The sequence below is a fragment of the Gouania willdenowi genome, chromosome 7 (assembly GCF_900634775.1).
Source record: "Gouania willdenowi chromosome 7, fGouWil2.1, whole genome shotgun sequence".
Classification (NCBI taxonomy): domain Eukaryota; kingdom Metazoa; phylum Chordata; class Actinopteri; order Blenniiformes; family Gobiesocidae; genus Gouania; species Gouania willdenowi.
In genome coordinates, this window is record NC_041050.1 from 25,470,930 (window position 1) to 25,497,870 (window position 26,941).

At 41.2% G+C, this 26,941-nt stretch overlaps 1 protein-coding gene across 2 annotated transcripts; it reads left to right on the forward strand.

The window, feature by feature from the left end:
* Positions 1 to 1,539: 1,539 nt before the first annotated feature.
* LOC114467039 (phosphatidylinositol 4,5-bisphosphate 3-kinase catalytic subunit gamma isoform) lies at positions 1,540 to 25,185 on the forward strand. Of its 2 annotated transcripts, XM_028453015.1 has the most exons (14): positions 1,563 to 1,583; positions 1,678 to 1,816; positions 1,902 to 2,149; positions 7,093 to 8,270; positions 9,403 to 10,006; positions 12,279 to 12,344; positions 12,487 to 12,712; positions 15,139 to 15,233; positions 17,869 to 18,012; positions 18,095 to 18,185; positions 20,081 to 20,211; positions 22,074 to 22,185; positions 22,273 to 22,430; positions 23,745 to 25,185. In XM_028453015.1, exons 2-14 carry the CDS (start codon positions 1,732 to 1,734, stop codon positions 24,000 to 24,002), a joined length of 3,396 nt encoding a protein of 1,131 aa, XP_028308816.1. In that variant the 5' UTR covers positions 1,563 to 1,583; positions 1,678 to 1,731; the 3' UTR covers positions 24,003 to 25,185. The 2 variants fall into 2 exon arrangements, with proteins under 2 accessions (XP_028308815.1, XP_028308816.1); XM_028453014.1 differs by having other exon boundaries at positions 1,540 to 1,816.
* Positions 25,186 to 26,941: the final 1,756 nt, after the last annotated feature.

A 26,941-nucleotide genomic window follows, 5' to 3' on the forward strand; every position in this document is an offset into this window, starting at 1 on the left:
GGGTGTCTTCGTAACTCCTTGAAAAGTGGGTCCATGAATTTTTTTTTGCAAAATGACATTTGAAGAGGTTCAATTGGAGGTGGATGGACTTCTCTATCTGCTGCACAAACATTTAGTAACGTAGAAAATGAAATAAACAAAGAAAAACTTTTTTTTTTTTTTTTAAACAACTTTAAAACCTAATGATAATGTGGCTGTTCCGTCAGGCCCTGTAACTTTGCTCTGATCAGTCCATGAAAAACAGGCAAATTTGGACAGAAACCGTCCTATTGGTTTGTTGATGCCATCCATTGATCTGAGTTAATACAGCAACAGGGTCTGTCAATCAGTCGATCAGCACCATTTGAAGATGGTCTACTGAGCATCATCCAGCAGGTCTGAGCTCCCGAGCAGCGCCTAGCTGATTCTGGCCCGACGCTCCTGCCATCAACGTGATACAGTCAAAACGTGGAGAGAGAGACATAGGAAGTCATTGGAGCGGTGCGTCTGGAGCGACATCCATGGATCTCCGCTCACAGCATCCTCTGCACTGCAGCGTCACCGGACTCCACACACGAGCCACCTCGGGTGTCCAGCTTTTTCTCACCCTCACACACACTTTTCTTTACTCTGCATTTTCTTATTCAGTGGCTGTTAATATTGACAATTGTTTTATTTAAAAAAAATACTTATACTAGAAAAGTTCACTGGAGTCTTATTTTCCATCTCCGCTGTGTTTTGTGTCAACATTTACTGCAGTTGATCTGTGTGTGTGTGTTTGCACTTCCTTATCAGTCGTACTATTTCCCGGTGCCAAAACAATCACCGCAAACAGTTCCAGATTTGATGAATTGCATTGAGCCCACTCCATTCATTTATTTGCATTTCCTCCTCCCATTTTTTGCGCCCCTTGTTAGATCCGCCTACTTTACATATTCATCAGAAAAACACACTAAATGGATTGTGGGTGCATTGTGACGCGCAGAAGATGCGCAGTCCTGATTCCCTGGAGGTTTGTACCCCTTATTCGCGGGTGGAGTGATATTTGCACGCATGCACATGCTCAGATTATTTCAAAAAAATTTGGTCCAGTTTAAATCTGAGGCAATAAAGAAATATCTAAACACTGTTGAACGAACAGAAAAGTGAAAAGAAAATGAATGATGAGAGGTGGTAAGCGACCTCGACAATAAATAAAAACAAATATGATAAAAATAAGAAAAAAAATAAGAATGAGGCTTATTTTGATCTAACTGTAGGTAAACACTGTTGCAAGGATAAATCTTCTCCCCAAAAAGCAGAAGACACTTTATATGGCCAGGTAATTGCTTGCTTACTCCTGGTTCAGGCCCAAAATCGGGTCCGAACCAGGACTTTAGAACCTTGAATGAGAGTTTAGTAAATAGTAATGCCAGACTCACAGAGGTTTTACAAATACTTTTCCTTCCTATAGTTTCTCTTTAAACCCTCAGGAGAACAAGCAGAACAGCCTAAACAGGTTCACTGAATTCCAGTAAGAGGTTAGAATTAAAAGGTTTTTGTCTTCCTCTTTGCTCTGAAAGACCATCACATCTCAGAGAAAATGCATCAAAAGCATGTCCAAGGTGGAATGTATCTGATCCTTTGTCTTGCAAATCTGTGTGTTGAACTGTTTGTTGCAGTGTGATGGTATTTTTTATTTATTTTTTGTAAGACTAGGAAGTACTCTGTGGAATTCCCTGCCCTGCTGCGAGAACAGAATGAGGAAGTGTGATGACAGCAACAAAAAGAGAACAGCATCATCAGACAGGTACACATTCACCCTACCTGTGGAAACAACAGAGCAGCACCAGCTTTGGTAAGTGAAAACATGGCCTGTCAGTTTATTCTGTTGAAAACTTGAAGTTTTTACTGCACTTTCTTATTTTTTGTCCTGTTTATAGTTTCAATGTGTGCAGCAATGTTGCAGAGTCCGGTGGTTAATCCAACTTCTTTGGAAAGTCCCTCAGCAATGTCCACGCCAACGTGTGAGAACAACCTGAGGTTTGTGTGTGAGTTTCAGGCCATGCCCGGCTCCAGGCGCTCCTCTGTTGATCAGGGTTACAGCGGCAGGTTGGATTGTGAGCCGCTGACAGTCACTCTTCCTGCACATTGCAGCGTCTACCAGCTGCGCCTCTGCATCTGTATTGAGGTAGTGTGTGTCCTTTGCATGTGTGTCGAAAATGATCATAGTGTTCTCAAAAGTGTATTCTACTATAGAGCAGAGATGGGCAGTTTTCATCACTTTCATCATTTACAAATGTGATTGTCTGATCCGAGGGTCACATGATCAACATTCCTGTCAGCATTTAGAATAATGATCAATCATTAACACAGGAAACAACAAAGGGTTTGTGTGTTTTTGTTGTCGTCATTTTTTAAAATAATTTTGCAGATTTATGTTGTCATTCTTTTTTGTTGTTGTTGTTTTGTGCGTATTTGGAGTACATTTTGCATATTTCTGTTGTCATTTTGTATATTTTTAGTTATTTATTTGTAGTCATCTTGTGTGTATTTTGGGCCAGAGGGGTATTCCATAAAGCGGGTTATTTTCAAACTCTGAGTATGTTCGGGCTCAAATGAGGGAAACTCTGAGTATCCCATTCCTAAACGCGAGGTATGTTCTTCTCTGAGTATGTTACCATGGCAACATTGTCCGTGAACTAAACCTGGTCGCTGGCAGGTTTAATCAAAAAACCCTGGGTTTCTACCTGGCTCCACCCACATGAACACTGTTTCTGAACACTTTAACGAACCTTGACACTCTCCTCTGAAACACATTAGTAACATCACACACCACAGACGTGTTCACATCATTACTAAATTACTTTTTTTGTGCAAATGGTAGTTTTCTTTATAACATTATGAAACAGATCATTAAGTGAAAGACACTGAGAGTTTGATCTGCATTAAAACATCTACTGACGTCTGTAGTAAAGTTCCCTGGATACAAACCTGTGGATAATATAAAGGAGAAGATGACAATATAAATAAATCCACTTTTAAGGCCTGATTGTTGTTTTATATTGTTATACAGTTAAATCTGTAGATCACATATTTTTTAAGATATGATGGCGCAGTGAATTGTGACTCTGCTCTTGGGAACGGTGGGTCACGGGTTTGCGTCCCGCTTCAGTGTTTTTTTTATGACATTTTTTAGGACATCGAGATGACTCTGGTGACAATATTACATTAAAAATCGATACAAATGATGCGATATCGGCAGTCACTGTCTTTATAGCTGGTGTAACAGGAGGGCTCTCTATGCAGCCGTCCTATGCTGCTGCCGCATCTCTACAGACACATTTTATTCACATTATTCACCGCTCGTCACGTCACTGAAGCAATAAAGTGATGAAGCAACCAAAAAGTGTGACTAATTACAGGTGATCTAAGCCACTATTGTCACTGAAGACTGAACACACCTTTAGAACAGGCTCATATTCCTCAAACACCGGCTTATTTCACCCATTAGGGTGAATAAATTACTCTCTTCGTTTGGTTGTCATGGCAGCTCGACTCATCTCTGATCCATTGATGATGGCTTTTTATTGCGCGCGTACACGTCAGTAACCCAAGATTTACATACTTAGGGTTGATTAACCCACTTCATAACAGCTGTAATGAAATCAGATACCCAGAGTTTCCCATCGCGGGGTATGTTGACCCAGAGTTTATGGATAGACTCAGAGTTTGTTAACCCTCCTTTATGGAATACCCCTCTGTACTACAAAGCTGGATTAGTATCCAGCTTCGTTTTACCAATCCAGATCAATCACAAACACGGATAAACTGTGCAGAGCAACTTAAGTAACAATTAACTTAGACTTAGACTTTTGTTATTGTCTTTCAAACTAAAACTTCACAGTACAGATAAGAAAGAAATTTTGTTGCATTGGCTCGCATTGCAGGATTAAAAACAGGATAAAGAAACAACAGTAAGTATTTACAAAAGGTAAGCAGTATTAAAAAAATAAATAAATAAGGTGCAGATATAAATAGATATCAAGAGGAAAAGCTATGTGTAAGATTCCTATATAGATACTGTAAGTATATGGCACGTTTTGTTGTTTTGTGTCTGCTGTTTTGTCTGTGAGGAAGTCAAGCAGTCAGTCAGTTACATAGGGGGTGCTGAATCCAAGGGGGGCCAGTTTGCTCACGAGATGCTGTGGGATGATTGTATTGCACACCAAGCTGAAGACCAGAAACAACATCCGCACATGTGTGTCCTCATCCAGAAGTTGTAAGCTCAGATGGAGGGCAGAGGAGATGGCGTCTGTGGAGCGGTTAGGGCGGTCAGCAAACTGGTACTTATCAAATGTGAGGGGAAGTCTGGAGACAATGTGGTCCTTTACCAGCCTCTCAAAGCACTTCATCATGATGGGGGTGAGTGCTATGGGGCGGTAATGATTGAAGGAGCAGATTTTTTTTATTTAGGCACTGGTATAATTGTAGCTGTCTTTAAACATGATGGTTCCACAGCCTGGGTCAGCAAGGTCTTGAAGATGTCTGGGATAACCCCAGCCAGCTGGTTAGCACCCATCTCGGTCATAGACTGTAAAAAAGTATGTTGTCAGGTCCTGCTGCTTTCCGGGTGTTCACCCTCCTCAGGGTTCTCCGAACATCAGCTGTATCCAGGCTGAGTGGCTTCTCATCAGAGCGAGGAATGGATTTTGTCCCTGCGATGTTGTTAAGTGCCTTGTAAAGTAGTTGTAGTTGTTGTCACAAGGGGGAAGAGTAACTTTATAGTTTGTGATGACTTGTATGCCCTGCCACATTCATCTGTTGTTCGTGGGGTCCCCGAAGAAGTCCTGTACTTTCTGACTGTGGGCATGCTTTGCAGTCCCAATGGCACGGTTCTGGTTGGCTCTTGCTGTTTTTAGTGCCACCATGTCGCCAGATTTAAAAGCTTCATGCCGTGCTTTCAGCATTGCATGTACCTCACTGGTCATCCAGGGTTTTTCGTTGGCCCGTGTGGAGATGTTCTTGATCACACTAACATCCTCCATGCACTTCTGAATGTATGCGGACACTGACTCGGTATACTCCTCCACACACGTGTGGTGATTGTCCGTAGCAGCCGCCCTAAACATGTCCCAGTCCGTGCATTCAAAGCAGTCTTGTAATGCTTCCATTGCTCCCTCAGGCTAAGCCCTCACCTGCTTCACTGGCCTCAGTTACATGATGTTTTTTTAATTTAGAATTAGTTATTCCAAATTAAATCATTCAGAATTAAAGTGTTCTGCTTTGTGTTTACATGGAAATGGTAATTCCCAAATTGAGGTTTATATGGAAAACAGGTTTATTTGGCTTTAGTTAATTCTACTTTAGGTCTGAGGGTTGGGAAGGGCTCTGATTGGACAGTGGGCGAACGTGACGTATCACGTCTATCGAAAAAACACACAACAAACCTTTTATTCTCGGCTATAACACAGAAGACCACATGAGAACTGTTTTCACTTTTATTTTGATTGTAGTTTTGAAGCAGCAGCTCGACATTTACACACGGTTTCAGTTTGGACCTTGGAACAGAAGGGAGATAGGAGCTAATCATAGGTAAAAAGCCCAGTAAAACTCCAGAAAACAATCACCAGGAATAAATAATTTCTCCCTGGTAAAGATAGTAGCTCTAACAACAGGTAAAATGATAAACCTGGTGATATTACAGCCTGTGCATGCAGTACGGGGCGGCATTTACTCCACCTCCGGGTCCTAGTGCCAGCCGTTCAGTGAAGCCTGTTCCGTTTATCGTGTTTACCGAGGTCCGTGTAACTTTAATAAGTCCGTGTGTGCCCCTGTGAATGTCTGCATGTTTATGCTTCCATCCATCCACTCTTTTCATTATATCCATATATTCTAAGGCTCTTATAAATAAATTGTCTCGGCTTTAGTCTGGACGGCCATCTTGGATTATGTTGTCATCGCGGTAAATTGCACATGCACAGAACGACCCAAATTAACTTAAAGCAGAATTAAGCAAGTTAAGCGTTTACAAGAAAGAGGAATTATCTAATTCGGAATTAACATTGGAATAGCCACTTAATTTGGTTTTATGTTTAATTTGGAATTTAATTAGCATTATGTGTTTACATGGTCAGTTTAAAGAGGAATTCACTTTTATTTTGCTTTAAAGAGGAGTTAAAGCTCAAATGTAAACATGGCCATTGTGGCAGGAGACTTTAATCAAGCAAACATGAAAACTGTTTCCTCATTTCCATCAATTAAATTTAAGGAATAATTCTTTAAAATATGATTAATTAAAATCAATAATTCAGGCCAAAAACAACACTGTTGTTGCAGAAAAAGCAGAAAGAAAGGAACACAGGCAGGAAGCTGCCGACACTGTTGATGCGTAAAAGCATACAATATTAATCCATCGGATGATAAACGGACAGCGCTCTGATCAGCCACTTTCAATTTATCAGAGCACAGATCGTGTTCGTAAATAGGTTGTCATTGGTAAATAAAAATAATTGCATTTATCCAATAATATTCTTACTTCCCTAAACATAGCTGTCAGATCTGCACCAACCAGGATCTTCTTACAATAGGCAGCTCATTTTCCAAGAAAATTGATTGGTCAGGAGGTGCAAATTTTGTACACACTCAGATTTTATCTACTTCCTAACCTGGTCCCAACCAGGTTAGGAGTTCAGTCTAAGTTACCATGGTGATTTAGCCCGGTAAGACGTTAGCCAGCTTTGAAGTGTAGGACACACCAAATAAATCCCAGAAGTTAGCGCAATAAGAGGAAATCCAGCTTTGTAGTACAGGCCCTTGGAGTAATTTTGTGTTTGTGCTGTTTTGTGTATTTTTCAACATTTTGTGTGTTTATGTTTTTTTTTTGTTGTTTTGTGTTATGAGTGATTTAGTTGGGTTTTGTTTTGTAATTTCTACTGTATATTTTTGTTGGGGTTGAGCCATTTTGTGTATTTATGTGACTATTGTGTGTTTTTGAAGTCATTTTGTGTATTTATGTGACTATTGTGTGTTTTTGAAGTCATTTTGTGTGTTTTGGGACCACACAAAAAATGACGCTGTTGTCTGTCTTGGATAAACTAAATTGATTCCAACCACTGGATTCTCTTTCTTCAGGCTCAGGAACAAAACATTCATCCCGACCCATTTGCAGTGTTGGACCCAGAGAAATACTCTTTGCTGTATACCAGAGGAGACGAATTGTTCGAGGCCTACGATGACTGTCAAGTCATTCGCACGTTAGACATCCCGTGGCTGAGGGACGATTCCCAGTGTCTTTCTGCACATTTGCTGGTTAAACCAGTGGTGGCAGCAGATCCAGAGGAGATGAGGAGACAGCAGCAATGTCTGAGCGAGCTGATTGGATACGATCTTGAGAGGGAAGTGTCCAACAGACTGGGTGAACTCATGTTTACACGCAGAAAACTGGCGTCTCCGCGGAGGCTTGAGCTAAGGAACAGGAATGACACGCTGTATGCTACAGAGCCGTGGATCACCACTGCCCCCCTGTCAGAGGATCTCCAGGACTGGCTGAAGCGGACGTTCTGCGTCAACCTTCATTACATAAAAGTCATCAGCTTAAGCATGCAGGCCAACCTTACTGATACTCCTGAAGCTCTGCTGGAGGTGTTTAGGAGCGCAATGAAGGAGCAAGAGCTGAAATATGATGCCTCTGAAAGCTTTGTGCTGAAGGTCACAGGAAGAGAGGAGTTCCTCTCTGGAGAACACAGCCTCCAACAATTCTTCTGGGTTCGACAGTGCTTGAAAGCTAACCAGGACCTCCACCTGACCGTGGTCCCAGTGTCCCAGCTTCCCCCTGAGACTGTCACCTCTGTTGACTGGCCACTAGTAGATGGCTTTAGTGGCAACTTTAGCTCCCATGATGACCTCAGCCTTGAAGGAAAAGACTTGGATGACATCTTCATGATCTCTTTGTGGGATTGCGACAGAAGATTTCGAGTTAAGCTGATCGGTTTCGATATACCAACACTTCCAAACAAATGCCCCCAGTCTGTTTATGTGGAAGCAACCATTCTTTATGGCAGCAAAGTGTTCTACTCAGTGTCCTCCAGTCCTAAAGCTTTTGCAGACGAGCTTCTGTGGAACGAGTGGCTGGAGTTTGACGTTCTCCTCAGGGATCTACCACGAGGAGCCAAGTTGGGTCTCACAATAGTTACAAGTGCGGGAGGAGATCCAAAGTTAGCACCATCAACATCATCCAGGCGGAGTACTGAGCAGCAAAAAGTGAAAGGGAAGGTGCTCTACTTTGTCAACCTCCTCCTCATAGATCACAGGTACATCTTTAAAAAAACACATTCACAACATACCACTCTTACCCTGGTCGAGAAAATAAAAGCTTAATGTTTTTAATCAGATAAAGACTAATGGGCAGATTCACTAATACCTGAAATAAAGTGTGGTAAACCAGTTGCTTCCCTTAATCCTTTGGTGACGCAGTTTTCTCATGGAAGAATTCACTGAAATTGCAGCACTGTGGACGTGCAGAAGTGGTAGAGACCGCTCTATTTAAATGAGCGTTTTGTACGTGAACATTGAGCGTGAAGGAGAGCTGAGTGCGCGGAAGCGAAAAAATGAATTTGAAGCAGCAGAATTGGAGGTATTAGTAGAGGAAGCAAATTTAAAAAATTATAAATTACAGCAAATACAGTACATAGATACAGTAGATAGATAGATGGGGAAATGTGCGTGGATGTGAGTGACAGAGTGGGCGCATGCGCGCGGCTGATGCGTGTACGTGTGTGAGAGTGGGCTGCGGAGGAGAGGTGTGTGCCTATAGAGTCAGACGTGGCGAACGGGACAGGTAGCGAGCTTATGTTTATAGTGCAGCCATATAATAACGTGCAGCTCTACAACAACAACAAAACGGCGTTTACGTGGTACCATCTTTAACAAGCGTTAGGTTTACACGAGTGATCCCCCTCCGGCCATGGAGAGTGGGGATCTCCGCTGTGTCCCCCCAGCCACAGTGGGGAGACACGTTCTTAAAATTGTGAATTCATTCATCCAAACTATATTAATTCTAGGTCTGAAAATCCCATCCCTCGGTTGTCTTTCCCCTGCCCCGTCTCCTCACAAATATCACTGATGCTATCACTGCGTAAAAAGCTTTGACAGTTACCACCTGTTTGTGGGCCATGCTAAATTTATACCGAAAAAGAAAGGCAGCAATGAAGTCCAGCTTTGATGAATTGCATTGCTTCCCCTGCCGTAATTTATTTGCATTTCCCACCTCCCATTTTTTTGCTCCCCTTGAGGGCGCATTGCTACGTGCAGCAGCCGCGCACTCCTGATTCCCTTGGGGGGGACACAAAATTACAATGAAGGGCACTTGCCCATGTCTGCTGTAGAGTAACTAACATGCACAGATGTGAGTTATTCATGTATTTTCCTGTTTGTCCTCTGCAGGTCGATCCTCAGCCAAGGGCTGCACACACTGCACATGTGGTCCTACCCTGAGTCAGGGGAAGGGTCCGTCACGTATCAAGCAGACAAGCTTTCTTCTACCACCAATCCAGACACATCTAAGTCTATGGCAATCAGCTTCCTCCTGGACTGCTACAGCTTCCCTGTGGTTTTTCCAAACCACCTCAAATTTACAGATTCTTCAGGTGCTCCCTCACACACGACACCCGGCACCTCTCCAACCTTGTCGTCACTATCTTTGACCTTAAAAGATCCTCCTCCAAGTCCACCTGAAGACACCTCGACCATGGGATCACAAAACAGAAAAAATCAGCGAGGGAGCTTGAAAAGGTTCCAGTGGATCAGCGCCCGCTACGTCTCCAGTTTGCCTGAATATCTGCGCAGGATTGACTGGATGAACTACAAAGCAGTTGACGATGTCCACTGGCTGCTCAGTAAATGGAACCCTATGGAGTTGGACATATGTGTTGCCTTGGAGCTGTTGAGCACTGATTTTCCTGATGAGGTAGTCAGGAAACTAGCCGTCCAACGACTGGATATTTTGTCCAATGACGATGTTCTCAAGTATTTGCTGCAGCTGGTGCAGGTAACGCGTTCTAACATCTACTGTTTGTTTCCTCTTTTTCTTAAACAAATTCAAATATCAGTGCAAGGGAGGGAAGAGAAATGCAGGATTGCCAGACTACGGGGTCAGGCTATCAAGCACGCATTGGGAGAAGTTTCACGCATCAACAAATCAGCTCCTAGTGGGTAACTCGTGAAATAGTCTCTGAAATGCATAGCATCATCTTTCAAGTAACAATAGCATAGATCAGATAGAACAGAGTTGGGCAACTTTTATCACAGCGGGGCCACAAAATGTAGTGTCTCTCTGGAGTAATTTGTTTTTTTTTTTGTTGTTGCCATTCTGTATATTTTGTTGTTTTGTTTGTTGTGAGTCATTTTGTTTGTGTGCAGTTTCTTACTGCAATTACTATGGGGCCCGCACAAAATTAAACCGAGGGCCACATGTGGCCCCCAAACCACCACTGGCTCATGTCGGCTGTAGTTGTGCTTTGTGTGTGTCTTGTTGTTATTTTGTTTGGTTTTGGAGTCCTTGTGTATTGGTGTTGTGATTTTGGTTATTTGTCTGTTATTATTTATGTTGTCGTCTCGCGTGTTCTTGAAGTGATGATGGTGGGCGTGTACTACGAAGCTGGATTTACACTTATTGCACTAACTTCACAAACTATGACGCTTGCTAACTTCTTACCCGGCTAAGTCACTGCAGTAATCAGTTGTTAGAAAACGACCTGCCTATTGTTAGAATATCCTGGTTGGTGCAGATCTGACAGCTGCTCTTAGGAAAGAAAATGGATAAACACAATCCTTTTATTCACTGATGAAGTCCTTTAGGAAAAGGTATAGATTTACATCTGATGAACTGATTTACAGTCAGCTGATAAAGCCCGTGTCAGGCTTTGGGGGCCACACAAATGCAGACCGAAGGACAAGGCTGCATGTGGCCCCCGGCCAGTGACGTGCCGTGACCACTATTGTTGGGTAGGCACGTTGCAAATCGAGACCACCAATGACAATTTCGTATGTTTCTGCTGGCAAGTGTTATTTCAATTCATATCAATTTTATTTGTATAAAGCAATTTCCAACAAAGTCAACTCAATGCGCTTATCAAAATATAAAATTCATAATAAGAAAGAAAAAACCCAACAAGATCCACATAAACAAGCATTTAGCCATCTAACAAAATCAACATCGTAAAACACCATTAAAGAAACATAAACAATTATTTAATATCGCCTCCATACTCTCCCAAGAAACTGTCTATATCATGACACGGCAGCGCATCTCTTGTTTGTGTGCGCAGAAAAAGACAACAACAACAACAACTCGAAACAGCCTCAGTGAGGAGCAAAGCCAATCCTTCCTTTTTTACTATTCACTGTGAAAAGTATGAAACATTTTCTGACCTTACCTTTGCTGAAGGTCTGGTAACTCAGGTGTTGGTCTCCATCTTTTAAAAGCTGTCGTTTTTCCTCAAAAAAAGTTTCTTTATCATCTCTGGCGCTGTCATCCTGCCTGTAGTGTTATCCCGCCCAACTAGCTAGAGAACGTAGCAGCAGCGGTCACATGGCATCAATTCACTAATGCACTGTGAACTTACGTATAGCATTTAGCATAGCGCGGTTACGTCCAAAGGCAGCTCTATACGCTGCCTTTGGACGTAAATGGTTGTCATCTTAGGGACCTGACTGCGCATGCGCAAACACGTAGAAACATGCAATGGGAACAGAGGCAGAGGAGCAATGTGCCTTTGGAAGGGGGCGTGGCCTCCCTCTGCCTTACAGCGCAGTGAGACTGTGCAGCTGTTCCAGGAAATAGCACTGTTTAGTAATTTGGGCTATGAAACGCACAAAATGCAGACACTTTCAAACTTATAGGTAAGTTAGGCTATAGGAAATGGAAAAATAAATAATTTACAATTAAATCATAATTAAAACAATAAATCAAAATATTAATTCACCCTTTGGTAGGCACTGCCTACCTAGCCTACCTAGCCTACCCTGACGGCACGTCACTGCCCCCAGCCCACCTCTTATCCATATCTGGTAAAGAACAGAAATGCTTTCCCTGCCCTTTTTGTAGTGGTGGAATTCAGCCTTTGAGTAACTCATGCCTTTTACTTACAAACTATCCACAAATACACCCATGAAGCACATCAAGAGGTATCCCAGAGCTTTCTGTGTGACAGTGATCATGTTATTCACCCACTTCCATTCAAAAATCGGGGTTTGGACTTTCACCATTCATATTTCTATTATCTGATGACTTTTACATTTATCTTGTTTTATTCTTGCAGACTTTGAAAGTGGAGACTTACCATGACAGTTTCCTTGCTCGCTTTCTGATCCAAAGAGCTCTGCGCGTGAGTAGTGCTGAACGTCTAACATCATGCTATGTGTTATTCCACATGTTCAATTACTGTAGTTGGTAACTATATAATACATATACTATAGTAACAGCAGTATTTATCAGACAATTCTTCTACCTTTTTTTTTTTACTGCAGAGCAAAAGAATTGGCCACTTCTTCTTCTGGTACATCCGCAGTGAGGTGGCAGGATGTCTGTACTTCCGTCAGCGAATGGCTGTGATCCTCGAGGCCTTTCTCCTTGGCTGTGGACAGGCGATGCTTGACGGTTTAACCCTACAGGTCCAGGCTGTGGAGACACTCCACAAGGTCGCTTTGGACATCAAGGCGCTCTTTCCTGACAAGTCGGATTTAAGCTATACAGGTAAAATGCAAAAAGGGAATGTCATTAAAATATCTTGTGCCCTAAACAGCTACATTTAGCTTCATTTTAAAAACACATAGATTCCCTCCTCCCCTTTGAGATTCTTGCCGGGTGGGCAGCAAAAAAAAAAGAAAAAAAAGAATTAAATATATAGAACGTCAACCAATCTAACTGTTTTTATTATTATCATTTCTCATTTCTCTAACATAAGTTTTGAAAGCTGTATTATGGACCTGCCAAAATAAATCCAAAATGCAGTTTGAAATGTTCAGCACCCCCTGTAAGTTAAAGAATAACAGAGTAAAATTGCTCAAATTAAGCAGTGTTATTATTTATGATGTTCTACATGATATATCATACAACACTGGATACATTTGGTTTAATATGGGAGATAAGCTAACAGGACACACTTGCTGGTAATTGTAAAACACTAAGTTAGACGGGCGGGCGAGTAGATTGGCACAACACCGCTCAATCCAGCGTTTTATATCCAGACAAGCGTGGGGTTTGCTCATTCAAACAACAGATTATTGAGTCTATGGAGCACCTGGCGTGTCCGCTATGTTGTAAACAAAGCACTGAGCTGTTACGGGAAGCAGGAGGGTCAAATGTCATCAGCTGCGGTCCTTTAAAGGGCCCATGTTACGCTAAATCAACTTTTCTGTGCTTTAAACATCAGAAAAGTAGGCTTCATATACATGTCCAAAGTGTTTTTTTCATTGATTCCCTCAATCGTGAGTTAGAGGGCGATTTGCTCCTTTCTTACTGCCGGGCGAGCCCAAACACCTCGCTCCATTTTAATGACGCGTTCCCCCTTTGATGATGACTTTGACGCGGCACTGAGCTGGAGAAGCCACGCCTCCAAGATGCTCTCTCGCTGACATGCAAACAGACATGCCCACGAAGGTGAGCATTTCAGCGTCCTTTGCTCAGTGCTATGTATGTATTTTCTACAGTCTAATGTATGTACTGTATGTACCGCGAACGCCCCGCCCCACGCTCTGTCTTGTGTTTATAAAGCAGCATGAGCTTGGCTACGGAGTGGGTGGGAGGAGGGTGGGCCGTCCTCTGGCCCTACGTCACCATGCGGGGAGGAGAAAGTCAGTGTCCCATCTATAGACACGCCTACTCATAAATATGCATAAGTAGGCCACAAATCAGCCTGTTTGTAGAGTTGCTCAGAAAGTGACTTTTCAGAGTCTAAAACTCTGGAAAACAGGCGAATTTGGGAAAATAAACCATCAAATACTATGTTTTTGGGGTTCTTAGAAGAAATGGAGATGGGTGAAAAATAGCGTGACATGGGACCTTTAAAACGTTTTAAATTTATTTTATTTTGTGAACCTTTGAATTTTATATTGCCGTTTTTATCATTTCCTAGTTACTATTTTCGGCACCTACAATATTTGTATAGTATGTAAATTAGATTAATAATTTCATTTTTTGGAATGAATTTGGGAAAACTTGCCCCCCCTGCCCCCGCAAACTCCGCGTATGGTTAAGACAGAGCAATACAATGTAACAAACACATCTTAATCATGTGAGGAAGGACTTGTTGTGGCCTTCTATAATGCTTGAACAAACACAATTGAATTATAAGAAATCAAGAAATACTTTCATAACTAATATTATATATTAGTTTACTATATATATATATATATATATATATATATATATATATATATATATATATATATATATATATATATATATATATATATATATATATATATATATATATATATATATACATTTATTTTTGGTAATACATTTTGCCACGGTTCCTTTGCATATAGTAAACATCTCACTTATAACTTCAAAAAGGAAGACATAATTTTGCACAATTCAAACTTAATGTATTTTCCACAAAGGCGTCTGTATAAAATAAAAGATTTGTCAAAATGGACAGTTCTTCTTTAAATTAAATAACACAAATGCATTCAATTCAAAATGTAAAAAAATTATCAGACTCTAATTATAGCTATTTATTAACTTTAAAACTAAAAATTATCAGAATAAATAATAATTTACTCAGTAGCGGTTGGGTGTAGAAATGTAACTAATTACTTTACTTCTTTTAAAATGTACTCAATTACAAGTAAAATTTCTGATTTAGAAATATACTCAAAAAAGTACAAGTACCCACAAAAGCAACTATTACAGTAACATGAGTACTTGTAATCCGTTATTACTTCGGTAATAAAGCTGATTAAGAAATTATGAGGTAAAATTGACAACCAATTTTGAATTAGTTGCTTGCTCACTACTGGCCCTCTTCTGTAAGTTGCTAACTATTAGTACAGTTTTCATGCTTGTCTACACAAAATACAAGTATTTCAGAGGAAAGAAGATAATGTTTTTCCTACAGTATAAATGACATCATATTGTGAAACATTGTCTAACACTTACATGTTTGCCTGTTTTAGCTTCACAAAAGCTTCAAGAGCTTCTCAGACAGGTTCGTCTGCCAGCTGAATTCCTGCTGCCCTTTGATCCCCGCATTAAAGCTGGAACTATTCTGGTAATGTCGGCCTATCAGGTTCTGTGTGATGCAGTGTGTAACTGTGTGCTAGAGGGCTGCAGTTTAATATTGTTCTTATCGTTCCATCTCACTAACCCAATGTAAGAATCAAACACTCACCAGATACCCAAATACATCCATGTCTGCATAAACTTTTAGAACACACATGGGCAACTGCATAAAATTACTCCAAAAACACAACAAAGGAAAATTACACACACCCAAAAAAAAAACTGCACAAAAATACAGAAAATAACTCCAAAAACACACAAATAGAAAAATACACATCAAAAATCAAATTAAAAAATGTACAAAATATTTTGAATAATACACTAAGGGGAGGATTCACTTAAGGTTTCCAGGTATTAAAACGTGTGCAAACATCACTCCACATGCAGATAAGGGGTACAAACCCCAGGGAATCAGGACTGCGAATGTGCAGTGTGCCACAATGCGCCCACAATCCATTTAGCGTGTTTCTCTCTGATGAATATGTAATGTAAGCAGATCGTCTTAACCTGGCAAGAGCCAGATTGATGTGTCGCCCTCCCTTTAACTCGAGTTCTCCACATCAATCTGGGTCTGTGTCTGGCGAATCCTTTTGGAAGCAGGGAGGGACATGAACAGAATGCTTGAAGCTGATTGGTCGAAGCACCTGTCCACCATGATTTGTTTTAGCTAATCACATGGTAACAAATTATGATGTCGTCATCGCCATGTGCCATAGAGATGCTGCTACAACAACAACAAGGCTCCGCTGGTGAAAACCTTCTTTTGGTATAGTAATGCTGCTGTCATTATGTCATTGACTGACTTTTGCCATTTTTGCATCACGAGTATGCGAGTCAACTATCCTCCTGCGTCGACATCTTTCTATTTTGATTTGGAGTTATGCTATTAGCGGTAGCCCAGCTAGTTCCTCTCCCCGCAACTGCACATACACCAGTTTTGCTTTGGCGCTTCTGCCTTCGTCACACCCGGATATCCCCGCCCTAAACGACAACACTGCCTCATGATTGGTTCTAACCGTTTCGGTTCGGGTTCGGATTCGAAAGGCAACAGTACAGTACAAGATGGATTCTGGTGTTTGTGAACACCAGGAGAATCCATCTTGCAGGCAAGATTAGGATCACATTGTTTTCCAACTCTTCTTTGCCTCGTAAACGGAAGACCCTGTCCACTCCCAGTCAGGGTGGTCCTACTGTCCTAGGTATTGGGGCAATTCTATCACCCAAACCCAGCTGTCCTACAGCTGTGGGAATGGTTTCAGTCTACCTTTTGGGGTCTGACTGCAGCTGTCTTGGATACGATAAGCAATGCCAGGGCACCCTCCACACGGGCCAATTACCAGAGATGGATGTCATTTTTTTCTTGGTGCCATAACAAAGTGCTGGACCCTGTCACCTGCCCTCTGGCTTCTGTGCTCCATTTTCTTCAATCTCTCCTGGAGTTGGGGAGGGCTGCTAATATCCTGAGGGTTTGCTCTGTGGCCATCTCTGTGTTCCATGAGCTGGTAGAGAGGCGTTCTGTGTGGGAGCACCCTCTGGTATCCCAAGCCATTTACAACCTGACAGGTGTCTGAGAACACCTTCATGGGATCTTCCTCTGGTGTTGAGGTGATAAGTCAGGACCCCATATGAACCACTGGAGCAGACAACTCTTAAGTTTTTGTCACATAAGACAGCCCTTCCTTCAGATATGTACTCTGCTAAAAGGGTGAGCGAGCTCCACGCACTCTCTGTGAGTAATGACTGCTTAAGGTGGAAACCTGAGAATGCTGGGATGTCTCTTTAGACCAATCCATTCTACCTATCCAAGTGAGGACGCAAGAGTCCTCAAACAGTGAATCACGCTATTGATCAGGAGGCCTTTTGTCCTGTACCAGCCTGTCAAGGGGGAATAGCTCTCGACACACTGTGCCCAGTACGGGCATTGAGGGCATATGTGGACCAAAAACAACAGCTGAGACAGGAACCTACTAAGCTGTTTGTATGTTTAATGGCGGTAAGCGCTCAGGACAGCCACTGTCTAAACAACGCCTTTCTCACTAGCTGGTTGAAACTATTTCTCAGGCCTATTCATCTCAGGAGCTCTCAGTCCCTGGGAGCCTGGTGGCCCACTCTACATGCAGAATGGCTACCTTGTGGGCAGCCCTAAAGGGGTTGGCTCTCAGTGACATATGTATATGCACTAGCGTCCTGGAGCACTACCTGCACTTTTGCCAGGTTTTACAGAGTCAATGTGATAGTTGCAGCAATCGGCCCCAGTAGTAAGACCGGGCAATGGTTTGAGTGAGGTCGAAATAGATTGTAAGTTGTGTCCATAATTATGGATCTATGAGACCGTCACCATCTCTGGTTGCTCAGGACAGACGGAGGCGTTCCAGGCAAGAGGATGAAGCATCTGCCCCTGGTCAAATTGGTAATTTCTCTAACTGTTGACATGAATGTTGATAACGTGGCCCTTGGATCTGATACAATCACATTTTTGTGGCACCGCTGTGATACCAGTTTCCCATCACTGCTATACAACGCAACCAATTAGGCAATGACCTCAGTAAAAGCATTAAAATCTCTGTTTGACTAAAGTGATGGTCTGATCATTTTTTGGGGTCTCTCTTACTTCTCCAACCTAGATCGACAAATGTAAAGTCATGGCCTCCAAGAAAAAGCCTCTGTGGCTGGAGTTCTCTCCCATGGCATCGCCAACCCTAACGACACCGGTGGGCATCATCTTCAAACACGGAGACGACCTTCGCCAGGACATGCTGGTCATTCAGGTGTGAGCTCGGCACTCTTCAGCTTCTCTTACCTTCTGCATGGTCTCATTCAAAGATTTAAACATGGATCACTCCTCTCTAGAGTCTGGTGTTGATGGATTCCATCTGGCAAGAGAAATCTCTGGACCTGAACCTTGTCCCTTATGGCTGCATTTCTACCGGACTCAACGCAGGTACAGTATCAACATTATGTGGGAATCAGGACTGTCTCTGGTCTCTTTGGGATTGATATTCAAGCAAAATTGGTAATGACTGAAATGTCCTTAACCCAATTAGAAAAACGAATGCAATCAAATTCAATCAGGAATCGAATTGAATCTGACTCGATACCCAGCTTCAATTCAAATGTAAATTTTTTTCAGTGATTCAGTTTATTCCACACAGAGGGATGAATTTCAGAAATGATTATTATTGTAATCTATTTACATTTATCATTCTTTTTTTTTGTCTGCACATGCTGTCAAAGGTCAACACAACAAGAAGTGCAATCTTTTTTAGACAGCAATGCATGTTTTGTTTTTGCAATTAGATAAATGAATTTATTTTATTGCATAATTGTGACCATCACCAGCCCTCCCTAAGGAAGGGTAAGAAACACTTTATTAAAAGGAGAATATAAAAAGAGAGGGCAGTGGTACATCTGGGTGAGGGGGTGGGGTGGGAGGTGGAGGGGGAAGAGAGCAGGGAGGAGAGATTCAAGGTAGAAAATGGAAGCGTGGGGAAGAGTTGATTGTAAAGTAAGAGTGAGATGTGAAGTTGTAGGCGTGAGGCTTAGGTATAATGGTGGTGGCTGTGGACAGAGGGAAGGAGTAAGTGGTAATACCTAAAACAGGTATTTGGGATCAACAAGTCTAAAGGTAAGCCCACTACAAGTTTCATCCCACAGTCCAAGGCATGCCAGTGCATCGTAAACCAATGTATGTGCAAGAACCGTCACTGCAAACCCAAGCGCTGTCCCGGACCCGAATATGCAGCCAGGGTAGCAGAAAGAGCGGGGGCCAGGGAGCCCAGGCAACCCCCCCACGGCCGAGCAGCCCCCCAGATGCCCCTAAGACACCAAGCCGAGAGGCAGCCACTGCCCCCCACACACACACCCGAGAAAGCACCAAGGAGCTGAGGAAAATGCGCCCCAAGACTCCCCACCCAAAGACCCACCCCCGACGCGGATCCGCCCCCCCCCCAAGTGAGCCAAGGGAGGGGGGGGGGGGCTACCGCCAGCGACATCTCCGGCGACGGTGCTCTGCTGGGAATAAAGCCAAAGCGCCCAGACGAGCAGGCGGAGCGACCCACAGCAACAGTAACGCATGCACGCGCAGAGGCACCCATACACCCCATCAACCCAACGCTCCTCAAAGCAGGTTATTTTATTTTTTATGAGAGCCGACATCTTTTCCATGGAAATAAATTCTATCAGGAGATTTCCAATTCACTAATATTGTTTTTTTTGCTATGGTGAGTGTCGCAAGGATGGATTGTGATTGGTTTGCTGGAAGATCAAGCTTCGTCAGGTCTCCTATCACACATAGATTTGGAGAGAGAGGAATCCTGCAGTCCAAAATGGAGGACAGTTTTTCAGTAATTAGAAACCAAAACTGTTGAACTGACGAACAGAGCCATAAGGCATGTAAATAAGAATCACCAGTTCCCTGGGTGCACTGAGAGCAGATGTCTGTTGGGGAGAAGCCCATTTTATACATTTTCTGTTGGGTAACACATTTATCATTCTAAATTGTTCTGTATACGGTCATTTTTTATTTAAGCATCTTTTAAATATTGAGGGATTATTGGTAGTTTACTCATTGTTTTTTTAAATATATATATATATATATATATATATATATATATATATATATATATATATATATATATATTTCATATTTGGTTTTATCAAAGGCTTTGCATAACTTATGTTTTTGCAAATTCGAAATGTAGCACACTTTTTGTCACTTTTTTTTCCTATGCTCTAGAGAAAATGAACTAAACGGAAACAAGAAAACAGTGTTGTTTTATCCATGTTAAAAGTAACAAAATATAAACATATGCTTTGACTAATTCTCTGTGTGTACAGGTATGATAGAGATTGTAAGGAATGCCGTCACTATTGCTATGATCCAAAGGAACAATGGAGGAAGTGCTGGAGCTTTTAAAAATGATGCTCTGTTCGAGTGGCTCAAGTCCAAGGGTCCCCTCCAAGAAATTGTAGGTTGTCCAGAAAGCAAACGTACATTTGTTTGCTCATTTGTGTTGTTGTGCAGAGGTTAGCTTTACTCTCTTATTGTCTGAAGTCACTTCGGGCAAATGTGTTTGCATCAGAGGGGTATTCCATAAAGCGGGTTATGTTCAAACTCTGAGTATGTTCGGGCTCAAATGAGGGAAACCCTGAGTATCCCATTCCTAAACGCGAGGTATGTTCTTCTCTGAGTATGTTACCATGGCAACATTGTCGCTGGCAGGTTTTATCGAAGAAACCCTGGGTTTCTACATGGCTCCGCCCACATGAACACAGATTCTGAACACTTTAATGAACCTTGACACTTTTCAATGAAACACATTAGTAACATCACACACCACAGACGTGCTCACATCATTAACGTTGTGTTGCTTTACGTTTTTTTTTTGTGTGTGTGCAAATGGTAGCTTTCTTTACAACATTGTGGATCCAGATCAATTTAGGGGATGTCACTGAGAGGTTGATCTGCATTAAAACATCTACTGACGTCTGTAGTAAAGTACACTGGATACAAACCTGTGGAAAATATAAAGGAGAGATGACAATTTGAGATGGCGCAGTGAATTATGACACCGCTTTTGGAAGTGATTGGTCGCGGGATCGCGTCCTGGTTCAATTCTTTCTTATGACATATTTTTTGGACGTCGAGATGACTCTGGCGACAATATTACATTAAAAGTCAATATAAATTATGTGATTTCAAGCGGCAGTCACTGTATTTATTGCCAGTGTATCAGGAGGCCTCTCTATCCAGCCATCCTATGCTGCTGCCACGTCTCCTCAAACACATTTTATTCATATTATTCACAGCTCGTCACGTCATTGAAGCGATAAAGTGATGAAGTGAAAAAGCACGACTAATCACAGGTGTTTTAAGCCACTAAAGTCACTGAAGTGGCATTCAGTGTGAACGCACCTGTAGAACATGCTCATATCCTTCAAACCCAGGCTTATTTCACCAATCAGGGTGAATAAATCACTCTCTTCCGTTTGGTTGTCATGGTAGTTTGTGTAATCGTCGATCCATTAATCATGGCTTTTTATCACGCGCGTGCACATAAGAAACCCCAGATTTACATACTCAGGGTTGATTGACCCACTTCATACCAGCTGTAATGGAATCCGATACCCAGAGTTTCCCATCGCTGGGTATGTTGACCCAGAGTTTATGGATAGACTCAGAGTTTGTTGACCCAGAGTTTATGGATAGACTCAGAGTTTGTTAACCCTCCTTTATGAAATACTCCTCAGGACACTATTTTGTTGAATGGTCTTTCTTTGTGCTTGATAAGAAAAACCTTAGAAACAATGCAGATTTTTATGTCTAACAGAAAACAAAGTAAGAGAAGATTAAAATTTACTCAAACACACAAAATGACCTAAAAAAAACATATAAAGTTACAGAAACATATACAAAACAACATCAAATATACGCACAACTGGCCTCTTAAAACACACAAAACAACAGCAAAATGACTCCAGAAATTAATAAAATGACTCCAGAAACAGAAAACTGTAAAACTGTTTTGTTGTCATCTTCTGTGTTTTTTTTTTTTTTTTTTTGTAGTTTTGCTTATCTTTGAGAGTCGGAGATTGGCATCGGCAGACCCCCGCGACCCTGATAAACGGGAATAAGTTGGTCTGACAATGGATGGATGGATGGATGGATGTTTATCTTTGTTGTTTTTTGGGCATATTTCAGTCATTTTGTGTATTATTGGAGTCATTTTGTGTGTTTAGTTTGGAGGGCCACACTAAATTATACCGAGGGCCGCCCGTTGCCCATTGACCGTGCCTAAATCTGTTACCTCATATCATCTCCTGATTTTAGCACTTCACGACAGTTGAAAAATTTGTCAAATCCTGTGCTGGTTACTGTGTGGCCACCTATGTCCTGGGAATAGGAGATCGACACAATGACAACATCATGGTGACAGATCAAGGTGAGCCCAAATGATCAAGTTCACATTTTAAACACATTTTCAACTGAGCCGCCACTCAAAAAGTGAATTATTGCTATGTGTCCTCAGGGAATATGTTCCACATCGACTTTGGTCACATTTTGGGAAACAGGAAGAAATTCATTGGCCAAAGCAGGGAATATGGGCCTTTCGTCCTCACGCCTGATTTTGTGTATGTCATGGGCAGGGATAAAGGTTGCAACAGCCTCTCTTTTCGCCGCTTTAGGGTAAGAAGCCTCACTGTGGGATTTGAATGGAAGCCCATTGTAAAAATATCTGTCAAAAATAACTGAAAACACACAACGTGACACCAAAAATAAACACAACAAAACCAATAACACAAACAATAATAATGCCTTGGATTTTATATTGCAATATTAAATCAGGGCGAAAGCCCTGATTTAATATTGCGCTTTTTCATGGACACTCAAAGCGCTTTACATTGATGTGCATTATTCTTTCATTTCACACACGGTGATGGTAAGCTACTATTGTAGCCACAGCTGCCCTGGGGCAGACTTGTTTGCCATAGTGCGCCATTGGTCCCTCAGACCACCACCAAACACTTACTCCCACACCACATTCATACGAGGCAATGTGAGTGAAGTGCCTAAAGGACACAACGACAATGACTTGGCTAGAACGGTATTCAGACCCCCAACCCTTTGGTTATTTGACAACCCACTCTACCACTGAGTCACGGTCGCCGCATAGATCACTCCAAGAGCTCGAAATAACAATATTAATACACAAAATGATGCCAAAAACACACAAAATGATGCCAAAAACACACAAAACAGCAACAAAAAATAAATACACTTAACTACACAAAACTACTGAAAAACGTACAAAAATACTGAAAGATACACAAAAACAGCAAAAATTACTTTATAAAACATACTGTACCAAATGAAATAAAATAGACAAAGGACAAACTAAAGTTCACAAAAAAAAATGGCATAAATAGACAAAATACTGTAAAAAGTACACAGGACTCCAAAAAACATAAAAATGAGAGACAAATACAAACAAAGGCAACTAAATTAAATGAAAAATTAGCAAAAATACAGAAAATGACATTAAAATACACAAAAGGACAACTAGAATTAAGAAGAAAAAAATGTAAAAGTGCACAAAAACATCAAAAATACATTAAAAATGACAGAAAGATACACAAAAACTGCAAAAATGACAAAATGTACAAATTGACATAAAAATATACAAAAGGAGAACTAGAATTAGCCAAAAAACTGCATAAATAGAAGAAAAAAAACTAAGGATAACAAAATACAAATGATTCCAAAAATATGCGCAATGACATACACAAAACAACGAAAATACACAGCGACATGTGACCTTCAGATTAGATAGAATCACATTTTTGTGATTAAAGCTGCCTATTCTCTGCTCAATTGCACCTAAAGAGAAACTTCATTGTTTGCCTCTATTGATAATTATGGTAGGAAGCTGTGAAACAGTGGCAATCAGTCAGACTATTGACAAGTGTTCATTTTCATTTTTGATGATTCTCCCTTGTTTAGGACACGTGCACACAGGCGTATCTCTCCCTGCGCTCTCACTCCCGCTTGCTGGTCACCCTTTTCTCCCTCATGATGCTCACTGGTATCCCTGAGCTGAGTGCAGATAAGGACATGCGCTACCTGCGAGAGGTTCTCCATGAGGAACAAACCGAGGAGGCCGCCAAGGAGCATTTCCTCAAACAAATCTCCCTCTGTTTGGAGAATGGTTGGAAAGTGCAGACCAACTTTTGGGTTCACTTGATTGGAGGCCAGAAGTAAAATGAAGTTGTCAAAATTAAAATGACAGAGAAAACATGAATCAGCGTGTAAATACTAAATAATTCAGTTATTTAGTATTTACACAGCATTCAGTAGATTGTTCATTGTTGATTAGGATCGCCATTAGTCTTCCTACATAAAGATTCATTCACGAATTATACAATCATTAGTTTTCAAAGTAATACAAGTAAAATACTAAAATAAGAATCAATTGCAAATAGACCAGAATCACATAGTAGATGACCTTTTGTGCCTCTGGGATTTAGTGCAGGCTTATTTGCACTTTGTGCTGTTTTAACTTTACTTTTGTATATTCTTTTTATAACTAACAATAAGTTCCATCCTGTTATAGCTCGACAGTAGATTTAAGTAACACTGTTCTTGGTTTAGGTGCTTCAATATAATCTGAACTGGCTTGTCTGCTCATGTGGTTTTGTATATTTTGTGTTTTTTTTATTTGATCATAAAAAATGCTTTGGTCTTTTCTAGACATATCAGTCCTTCCAAATACACAAATTCAATGAAACTTCCTAATATTAGTTTTTTTTTTTATTGTTGTGAATTATTATTTGCTAAAAGTTAATAAAAGGGATTATTTGTTGAGATTTACGGGTCGCAGCAACGTAAAAAAAAAATGCTTTTATTTTAGAAGGTTCCGGGAAATTATGTTGTTATGATTGACTCGTGGTTGGAAAAAAGTTTATATTTATTGTCCTGTTTGAATGCTGACAAATGATAGGTAAACATCCATTCAAATGAGCTTGTCTGAAGTCACTGGCGCTCACAGCGTGCAACACCTGTGCTTTTATCACATGACTGCACTCATTTTTAATAACAAATTGTTGAAGAAACGAACGTTTTTTCCAAAACCTGCCATCTCTCCCACAAGATTCCCCTGACCATTACACAAAAATTGGTCACAAAATGAATGCATTTCGGACTAATGATGCTGCAGAGATTGAAAGCTTGGGTATGTTTAGGTACCTTACATATTGTTTACCATGTTTACATGTTCAAAGTGCAACCTAGGGAATAATAAAGTCGAAAGTGCTCTCACCCAGTGGAGATCTAACTGGCTTATATTCCTTTTGAGTTGAAAAAGCTCACGCACAGAGTAAGTCTGTAAGTATGTCCAGTGTCAAAGGCAAATAAAAAAAATGTGTCCTTTTTCCCTTTCCAACAATATTGTATTGTATCATTATCACAAGCCCATTGTCATCGATCGTATCATATCGTGAACTCAGTGTATCGTCCCACCCTTCTATTCTGTAAGCAACAAAAACTTGGTGTTGAGCATTTAGTCGTGACCCACTAAATGAAATTGGGCAGGATTTTATACAGTCCAGGCATGTGAATGCAGGTAATCACCAGCAGGTGGTGCTATAGAATTACATTATAATATATGATTTATTTAATCATATTTTCATATACTGTATATTATAATATTTTATCAATGAGGCACAGTGGCTTAGTGATTAGTAGATCCGCCTCATAGCAAGAAGGTCTTGGGTGTCATTTTTATATTTCATATTACATTATTTTATATTACACTGGTCACCATAGCACATTTTTGTTTGCATATTTATTGAAAGAAAAATTGTCTAATTGGTTGAAAAATATTCTTTCCAGCTTAATTTATTTTTGCCCATCTGCAGGCAGGCCTGCATGGGTTTGAATCTCTGGAACCTCTCTGTGTGGACTTTGCAGGTTCTCCCCATGCTTGGGTTTTTTTTTTTTTCCAGATTCTTCAACACTATTAAATGCGCAGGAGCTAAAATTCCCTGTCAAAGGGAACGAGTGTGTTTATGTGTTGGCCCTGTGTGACAGACTGGTTTCCTGTTGGCCACGATGATGGACACACAACACAACTGGACTATATAAACTAACATCATAGCAGGTCTATTTAACCCACTGTTTGCTCAGCTGAGTTTGACTTAGTCCCATCATCTCATGAATTATTATGTCAGAATGATTATTTCCTTCCCCCTTGGCAATAGCTAAACATCGAAAGTTGACACGAAGTCCCCTAGGTGACTAGGCGTGAACGCACGTGAACAGGCTGTGAGGAAATACGTCTGGGAAGGCCCAAGTGGGGATAGAGAAGGCAGCTGAAGCTCAAGAATACCAGGGGCCTGTGTGGGTGCCTGCTGAGGCGCTGGAGCTTCCCGCAAGCTGCGGGAAATGGCTGGTGGATCTGATACCCTCCGAAGGCGGCTAGAGTGCCACCAAGTGCAGTCGCTGAGGAGATAGGTTGCCGGACCCAGCTGGCGGGTGACCTGGAGAGGGTGACCTGAGGCCATCTTGTTGTTTAGCTCCTGCAGTGACACAGTTGCCTGGATGGGTGAATGCATCATCTGAATCATGTCTTTTTTGGCACATTCTGAATCCGAGTGTGGAGCTGGAGCAGCAACTGAGCAAGGAAGATGGTCAGCCACCACATTGTCCGCCATTGGATTTCGTCTCGTGTGACGTAAAAAAAAAAGTTCAGTCGATGAAAATAATCAATATATTTTGATATCGTTTTCGTTCACATGTATTTATTTTATTTATTAAGAGATATAACAATATAATTGTATACAACATTTTCAAACAAAGACAGACACATTGCTCATTACAACAAATTATTCATTTTGTGTATCATAGTCAGTCAACTATTTATACACACACATTATTATACATCAATTTCAGCAGCTAGGCAGTGCTCGAGAGGTGACCTGGCACCTCTCCAGCTACCTGAACGACTTCCATTTTTTTTGGTTTGCACCGGGACTTGAACCGACGACTCTCTGGTTCCCAACCCATGTCCCTACAAACTGAACCACTGCCTCCCATGTAGCAAAAGTTATACCTGTATAACTGTACAAACAATAAAGCAAAAGAGGAAAAGGGAAAAAAACAAAAAAATAAAACTGCAAGTGGTGATAACTGGCCCTCGCACC

Excerpts from the sequence above, each read along its gene's own strand:
- LOC114467039 (XM_028453014.1), top strand. The coding sequence starts at position 1,732 with ATGACAGCAACAAAAAGAGAACAGCATCATCAGACAGGTACACATTCA. Across the intron at positions 1,817-1,901 it reads ACAGAGCAGCACCAGCTTTG|TTTCAATGTGTGCAGCAATG; the intron begins GTAAGTGAAAAC and ends TCCTGTTTATAG. Across the intron at positions 22,186-22,272 it reads CATCATGGTGACAGATCAAG|GGAATATGTTCCACATCGAC; the intron begins GTGAGCCCAAAT and ends ATGTGTCCTCAG.